We start from the raw sequence: 9,009 nt of genomic DNA, 5'->3' as shown, positions 1-9,009 counted from the left end.
CAATTACATCATCTTTTAACACATGTTATTAATTGACAATATGAATCAAGTCTGTCTTACATTTAACATGTTTAAATACAAAGTACTTCAAAAAACAAAATTATTATGAAATAATTTTGTTTATTTCTGTATTTTTTTAACTTCACGTCACTGTCATTACCTTAATACTTACATCGACCAAATAACGTCTTTCAGCTCAAATCAATGCCATTAACTAATCCTTTGTCTATGTACAATTTTTTGTGACAACAAAGTGCTCTGTAGCAATATGGTACCTTTCATCTGTGTGATGGTACAGTATAGAATCACAATCAGCCCACCGTTCAGCGACAACGATAAATTCTATAGAAATGCAGTATAAACCAAATGCAGACATACATAACAGAAATCATACACGAGATGAGATTCACTTTGATGCGGTTCAGTCTTATCATACATGAGATGGTCTACAGATTCACGTTGGTGAGGTTCAGTCGCATCATACATGAGATGGTCTACAGATCGTTCAGTCTTGCAATACATGAGATGGTCTACAGATTCAATTTGCTGAGGTTCAGTCTTATCATACATGAGATGGTATAGAGATTCATTTTGGAAAGGTTAAGTCTAGACATACATGAGATGGTATACAGATTCACTTTGGTGAGATTCAGTCTTGTCATAAATGAGATGGTCTACAGATTTACTTTGGTGAGGTTCAGTCTTTTCATACATGATATGGTCTACATATTCACTTTCGTGAGGTTCACTCTTGTCATACATGAGATGATCTACAGATTCAATTCAGTGAGGTTCAGTCTTGTCATACATGAGATAGTCTACAGATTCACTTTGGTGAGGTTCAGTGTTAGCATAAATGAGATGGTCTACATATTCACTTTGGTGAGGTTCAGTCGTATCATGCATGAGATGGTCTACAGATTCACATAGGTGAGGTTCAGTCTTATCATACATGAGATTGTGTACAGATTCACTTTGGTGAAGTTCGGTCTTGTCCTACATGATATGATCTACAGATTCACTTTGGTGAGGTTCAGTCTTGACATATATGAAATGGTCTACATATTCACTTTAGTGATGTTCAGTCTTGTCATACATGAAATGGTCTACAGATTCACTTTGGTGAGGTTCCGTCTTGCCATACATGAGATGGTCTACAGATTCACTTTGGTGAGGTTCAGTCTTATAATACATGAGATGGTCTACAATTTTACGTTGGTGAGGTTCAGTCTTGTCATTAATGAAATGGTATAGAGATTCACTTTGGTGAGGTTCAGTCTTGACATGCATGGATTGGTTTACAGATTAACTTTGGTAAGGTTCAGTCTTGACATGCATGGATTGGTTTACAGATTCACATTGGTGAGGTTCAGTCTTGACATACATGAGATGGTCTACATATTCACTTTGGTGAGGTTTAGTCTTGACATACAGATTCAGTCTTGTCATTAATGAGATGGTATAGAGCTTCACTTTGTTGAGTTTCAGTCTTGACATGCATGGATTGGTTTACAGATTCACAGTGGTGAGGTTTAGTCTTGACATACATGGATTGGTCTACAGATTTAATTTGGTGAGGTCATATGACTATAAGACGTGTCACGGTACTTTTCTATCCCAAATTCATGTATTTGTTTTTTTATGCTATTTTGATTATTCTCATCGGATTTTGTCTAATGCTTAGTCCGTTGCTGTGTGTGTTACATTTTAATGTGTGTCGTTGTTTTCCTCTAATATTTAATGCGTTTCTCTCAGTTTTAGTTTGTTACCCCGATTTTGTTTTTTGTCCATAGATTTATGAGTTTTGAACAGCAGTATACTACTGTTGCCTTGATTTAGTCTGGTCATTAATGAGATGGTCTACAGATTCACATTGGTGCGGTTCACTCTTGACATACATGAGATGGTCTACAAATTCACATTGCAGCGGTTCAGTCTTGACATACACGAGAAGGTCTACAGATTCACTTTGGTGAGGTTTAGTCTTGACATACATGAGATGGTGTACATATTCACTTTGTGAGGTTCTGTCTTGTCATATAAAAGATGGTTACAGATTCCCTTTGGTGAGGTTTAGTCTTGACATACATGAGATGGTGTACATATTCACTTTGTGAGGTTCTGTCTTGTCATATAAAAGATGGTCTACAGATTCACTTTGGTGAGATTTAGTCTTGGCATACATGAAATGGTCTACAGATTCACTTTGGTGAGGTTCAGTCTTTACTGTTTTATGTTGTGTTTTGTATACAATTTTACGTCGGTGAGGGTTCAGTCTTGTCATTAATGAGATGGTATAGAGATTCACTTTGGTGAGGTTCAGTCTTGACATGCATGGATTGGTTTACAGATTCACTTTGGTAAGGTTCAGTTTTGACATGCATGGATTGGTTTACAGATTCACATTGGTGAGGTTCAGTCTTGACAGACATGAGATGGTCTACAGATTCACTTTGGTGAGGTTTAGTCTTGACATACATGAGATGGTTCTACAGATTCACGTTGGTGAAGTTCAGTCTTGACAAACATGAAATGGTCTACAGATTCACTTTGGTGAGGTTCAGTCGTGACAGGCATGGATTGGTTTACAGATTCACATTGGTGAGGTTCAGTCCTGACACATGAAATGGTCTACAGATTCACTTTGTTGAGGTTCAGTCTTCACATATATGAATTGGTCTACAGATTCACATTGGTGAGGTTCAGTCTTGTCATACATGAAATGGGCTACAGATTCACTTTGGTGAGGTTCTGTCTTGTCATACATGACATGGTCTACATATTCACTTTGGTGAGGTTCAGTCTTGTCATACATGAGATGGTATACAGATTCACTTTGGTGAGGTTCAGTCTTATCATACATGACATGGTCTACAATTTTACTTTGGTGAGGTTCAGTCTTGTCTTTAATGAGATGGTATAGAGATTCATTTTGGTGAGGTTCAGTCTTGACATGCATGGATTGGTTTACAGATTCACATTGGTGAGGTTCAGTCTTGACATACATGAGATGGTCTACAGATTCACTTTGTTGAGGTTTAGTCTTGATATACAGATTCAGTCTTGTCATTAATGAAATGGTATAGAGATTCACTTTGGTGAGGTTCAGTCTTGACATGCATGGATTGGTTTACAGATTCACATTGGTGAGGTTCAGTCTTGACATACATGAGATGGTCTACAGATTCACTTTGTTGAGGTTTAGTCTTGATATACAGATTCAATCTTGTCATTAATGAAATGGTATAGAGATTCACTTTGTTGAGTTTCAGTCTTGACATGCATGGATTGGTTTACAGATTCACATTGGTGAGGTTCAGTCTTGACATGCATGGATTGGGTTACATATTGACATTGGTGAGGTTTAGTCTTGACATACATGAATTAGTCTACAGATTCACTTTTGTGAGGTCACATGACTATTAGACGTGTCACGGTACTTTTCTATCCCAAATTCATGTATTTGGTTTTTATGCTATTTTGATTATTCTGATCCGTTTTTGTCTAATTCTTAGTCCGTTGCTGTGTGTGTTACATTTTAATGTTGCGTCGTTGTTCTCCTCTAATATTTGATGCGTTTCTCTCAGTTTTAGTTTGTTACCCCGATTTTGTTTTTTGTCCATAGATTTATGAGTTTTGAACAGCGGTATACTACTGTGGCCTTGATTTAGTCTGGTCATTAATGAGATGGTCTACAGATTCTCATTGGTGCGGTTCAGTCTTCACATACATGAGATGTCTACAAATTCACATTGGAGCGGTTCAGTCTTGACATACACGAGGTGTACAGATTCACTTTGGTGAGGTTTAGTCTTGACATACATGAGATAGTCTACAGATTCACTTTGATGAGGTTCAGTCTTGTCATATATGAAATGGTCTACAGATTTCCTTTGGTGATGTTTAGTCTTGACATACATGAGATGGTCTACATATTCACCTTGGTGAGGTTCTGTCTTGTCATACATGAGATGGTCTACAGGTTCACTTTGGTGAATTTTAGTCTTGACATACATGAGATGGTCTACAGATTCACTTTGGTGAGGTTTAGTCTTTACTGTTTTATGTTGTGTTTTGTATACAATTTTACGTCGGTGAGGGTTCAGTCTTGTCATTAATGAGATGGTATAGAGATTCACTTTAGTGAGGTTCAGTCTTGACATGCATGGATTGGTTTACAGATTCACTTTGGTAAGGTTCAGTCTTGACATGCATGGATTGGTTTACAGATTCACATTGGTGAGGTTCAGTCTTGACAGACATGAGATGGTCTACAGATTCACTTTAGTGAGGTTTAGTCTTGACATACGTGAGATGCTTCTACAGATTCACGTTGGTGAAGTTCAGTCTTGACAAACATGAAATGGTCTACAGATTCACTTTAGTGAGGTTCAGTCGTGACATGCATGGATTGGTTTACAGATTCACATTGGTGAGGTTCAGTCCTGACACATGAAATGGTCTACAGATTCACTTTGTTGAGGTTCAGTCTTCACATATATGAATTGGTCTACAGATTCACTTTAGTGATGTTCAGTCTTGTCATACATGAAATGGGCTACAGATTCACTTTGGTGAGGTTCTGTCTTGTCATACATGAAATGGTCTACATATTCACTTTGGTGAGGTTCAGTCTTGTCATACATGAGATGGTATACAGATTCACTTTGGTGAGGTTCAGTCTTGTCATACATGAGATGGTCTACAATTTTACTTTGGTGAGGTTCAGTCTTGTCTTTAATGAGATGGTATAGAGATTCATTTTAGTGAGGTTCAGTCTTGACATGCATGGATTGGTTTACAGATTCACATTGGTGAGGTTCAGTCTTGACATACATGAGATGGTCTACAGATTCACTTTGGTGAGGTTTAGTCTTGACATATATGAGATGGTTTACAGATTCACTTTAGTGATGTTCAGTCTTGTCATACATGAAATGGGCTACAGATTCACTTTGGTGAGGTTCTGTCTTGTCATACATGAAATGGTCTACATATTCACTTTGGTGAGGTTCAGTCTTGTCATACATGAGATGGTATACAGATTCACTTTGGTGAGGTTCAGTCTTGTCATACATGAGATGGTCTACAATTTTACTTTGGTGAGGTTCAGTCTTGTCTTTAATGAGATGGTATAGAGATTCATTTTAGTGAGGTTCAGTCTTGACATGCATGGATTGGTTTACAGATTCACTTTGGTGAGGTTTAGTCTTGACATACATGAGATGGTTTACAGATTCACTTTGGTGAGGTGTAGTCTTGACATACATGAGATGGTCTACAGATACACTTTGATGAGGTTTAGTCTTGACATACATGAGATGGTTTACAGATTCACTTTGGTGAGGTGTAGTCTTGACATACATGAGATGGTCTACAGATACACTTTGGTGAACTGTAGTCTTGACATACATGAGATGGTTTACAGATTCACTTTGGTGAGGTTTAGTCTTGACATACATGAGATGGTCTACAGATTCACTTTGGAGAGGTTTAGTCTGGACATACATGAGATGGTCTACAGATTCACTTTGGTGAGGTTTAGTCTTGACATACATGAGATGGTCTACAGATTCACTTTGGTGAGGTTTAATCTTGACATACATGAGATGGTCTACAGATTCACTTTGGTGAGGTTTAGTCTTGACATACATGAGATGGTTTACAGAGTCACTTTGGTGAGGTGTAGTCTTGACATACATGAGATGGTCTACAGATTCACTTTGGTGAGGTTTAGTCTGGACATACATGAGATGGTCTACAGATTCCCTTTGGTGAGGTGTAATCTTGACATACATGAGATGGTCTACAGATTCACTTTGGTGAGGTTCAGTCTTGACATACATGAAATGGTCTACAGATTCACTTTGGTGAGGTTTAGTCTTGACATGCATGGATTGGTCTACAGATTCACTTTGTTGAGGTTTAGTCTTGACATACAAGAGATGGTCTACAGATTCACCTTGGTGAGATTTAGTCTTGACATACATTAGATGGTCTACATAAAATTGAGAATGGAAATGGGGAATGTGTCAAAGAGACAACAACCCGACCAAATAAAAAACAACAGCAGAGGGTCACCAACAGGTCTTCAATGTAGCGAGAAATTCCCGCACCCGGAGGCGTGTTCACTTTGGTGAGGTTCAGTCTTTACTTTTTTATGTTGTGTTTTTTATACTATTGATTGTCTGTTTGTCTGTTAGTCTTTTATTTAGCCACGGAGTTGTTTATTTTCGACGTATGAGTGTCGGTTTCAATCTAGTATCTTCTGTTTAACTTTAAATGGTCCAACGTTCATCAAGTATGCCAACATATTTAATCTGAAGTATGTCATTGTGTATTACAAAATATTATCTACATGAACAAGGTAGGCTTTGAAACAAAAACATCAAAATAAAAACAAAGTTTTGATTTTAAAAAAAAATGATAAATCTGAACAAGTTTTTTAGTCAATTGAAATCAAGTCAAATATAAAGATTCGAGTATTAGCTAAACATCAACCTTATTTCTTGTGTATAGCACTCATTTGCTTCAATTCTAGTTTTGAGTATTTTGTAATATTTTCCAACATTTACACTCAGAAAAGTTCATAATTTATAATATATATTTTCACTTCCAATAAAATGTAGCCACCAGTTGACTTTTCGTTAACCAGTTTTATCGAATTGCAATATGACCATTCTGCATTATTGTTTTTTTTTCAAACAGGGGACTGACAAGTTAGGTTTTATTAAACAGCAAATACAAATTGGATTCAGTCATGTTCTTTCTGAAAACAATACATGTATATAACAGCATTATTAAAAAATTTAATCGGGGTTCACCATAGATTATTTAAGGTTTCTCCTCAAATATGGAATATCCCGCATCAGTTTTAATGTTCCAAGCACAAAATACTTTAATTTAGAACATTATTCTGAAGCAGTGATATTTGGAAAGAAAATACTTAAGTTCAATGTTTTGTCATAAAATCAGGATTCATGAATTCGTGATACACATGTTCATGTATAATCTTTTAATGATATTCAACCTGTAGATTGTTTATAAATTAAGGTTAGTGCTTAATAAAGGCAACAGAAGTATACCGCTGTTCGAAATTCATAAATCAATTGAGAAAAAAACAAACAAATCCGGGTTACAAACTGAAACTGGGGGAAACACATCAAATATAAGAGGAGAACTAGGACACAACAGAAACACAGCATTACAACTATTACTTTATAAGTTCATCTATTGAGCAATTATATATAATGATCACTGACAGTTATGATGTTTGGGGAAAACATATAATAAACAAAACGATAGATCATTTTCAATTTCAAGAAATCGCAATGTCTCTTTTATAAAAGATATGTACATTAAAAAGGATAAACATGATTTCCATATCCATAGATACTTGTTTGTGATGGTGTTTACGTAATTCATGCTTTAATTAAATTAAACTTTGATAGACAGTTTTGCCGGAAATAATGTGTCAACGTAAGCTTCAACTTATTTTAAAAGGCGACCTATTCAACACCGTAATAAGATCATTGAATATTGATTTTATTGGTATTAAATTTTGATTTTGTTCTCAGTAAATTAAAAGCCAACTAAATATTACTAGTATTTTATATACATATACATATAAACGGATCTACCATTTGTCGATACCTGAAACTTGGCATTGCACAAGGTTATGTTTTTCTCTTGCTGTTTATGACGTCTTTACACTAAATCCATTGGATGTTTGATGTGCACGGATTGATAGTTTAGTCTTAGATGAATGATTTTTTATTAGTTGCTAGTGGCTTTGAACTAGCTGTCAGATAACTGCAAGTACTCTCAGATCTGTTCATTGTGTCTTTTTGTGTCGGGATGTATAAGTACCCGGCCACGTCCACTTGTATTTTTTGTCCATCTGATGAGTTAAGCCTTTTTCAACTGATTTTTATAGTTCGTTCTTATGTTATACTGTTATACCACTGTCCAAGGTTAGGGGGCGGGTTGGGATCCAGCTGACATGTTTAACCTCGCCACATTATTTATGTATGTGCCTGTCCCAAGTCAGGAGCCTGTAATTCAGTGGTTGTCGTTTGTTCATGTGTTACATATGTGTTTTTCGTTAAATTTTTTTTACATAAATAAAGCCGTTAGTTTTCTCGTTTGAATTGTTTTACATTGTCTTATCGGAGCCTTTTATAGCTGACTACGCGATGTGGGCTTTGTTTATTGTTGAAGGCCGTACGGTGACCTAAAGTTGTTAATGACTGTGTCATTTTTGTCTTTTGTGGATAGTTGTCTCAGTGGCAATCATACCACATCTTCTTTTTTATATATTCAGTCAATTTCACTGTAATGTAAATACCCAACAGAAACGAATGGAATTCCTGGGTTCACAGATGATGATATCTTAAGTAAAATAATAATTATGAAAATTAAAGAAATTTCATGTGTGAGTGCATCGGCGCAGTTTACACTTCAATAATCTCTCGAAAAGGTGTGCTTAACTCCGTGATATTTTTTTTTAAATTTCCATAGCATATTAGTTATCTCTCATTCGGAATGAGTTCTTCTGTCACTCATTGGAAATTCACTGTGCATTCCATGAACGACAGTAAGTTTTAATGATACATCTATATGGAGTTATTTTCTTTCAGAAGATAGCTCCTTCTTTTGTTAAATCAACCTGGACGATTTCAAGTTTCAATTAATTTTGCTTCAAGGCATACTATTATGACCTGTGTAAGGTCATATTTTTCCCTGATTAAACGAAATATAATAGTTTACTTTAACATTCGATTCATTTGATATTTACAGTGCATTGTTGCCTGGAAATGGAAATATAAGAGCAGGTGATGCTACAGCGAAAGAAATTATCACATCTAATGATTCAGCCTGAACTGCAGATACTATATATGATGATCTTGTAAATCTTGCGGTGAAGCTACAATAACACCCCCCCCCCTAAAAAAAACAAGAAAGAAAACAAAACTAGCAAACACACAAGCTAAAAATCTTAAGTGCAAT

The 9,009-nt window shown here is 36.0% G+C and overlaps 2 protein-coding genes across 2 annotated transcripts; both read right to left on the bottom strand.

Moving 5' to 3' along the window:
* Positions 1–2,608: 2,608 nt before the first annotated feature.
* Positions 2,609–3,070, bottom strand: LOC139493048 (involucrin-like). Its single transcript, XM_071281189.1, has one exon. It carries the CDS (start codon positions 3,068–3,070, stop codon positions 2,609–2,611), a length of 462 nt encoding a protein of 153 aa, XP_071137290.1.
* A 1,453-nt stretch (positions 3,071–4,523) lies between these two features.
* Positions 4,524–5,990, bottom strand: LOC139493047 (involucrin-like). Its single transcript, XM_071281188.1, has 3 exons — positions 5,627–5,990; positions 4,955–5,119; positions 4,524–4,735 (listed from the first exon to the last, which is right to left on the bottom strand). The coding sequence occupies exons 1-3, from the start codon at positions 5,988–5,990 to the stop codon at positions 4,524–4,526; spliced, it is 741 nt and encodes a 246-aa protein (XP_071137289.1).
* Between the last annotated feature and the right edge of the window lie 3,019 nt (positions 5,991–9,009).

This window comes from Mytilus edulis, chromosome 10 (assembly GCF_963676685.1).
Source record: "Mytilus edulis chromosome 10, xbMytEdul2.2, whole genome shotgun sequence".
NCBI classification, from domain to species: domain Eukaryota; kingdom Metazoa; phylum Mollusca; class Bivalvia; order Mytilida; family Mytilidae; genus Mytilus; species Mytilus edulis.
This window is presented reverse-complemented; position numbering and strand designations above follow the sequence as displayed.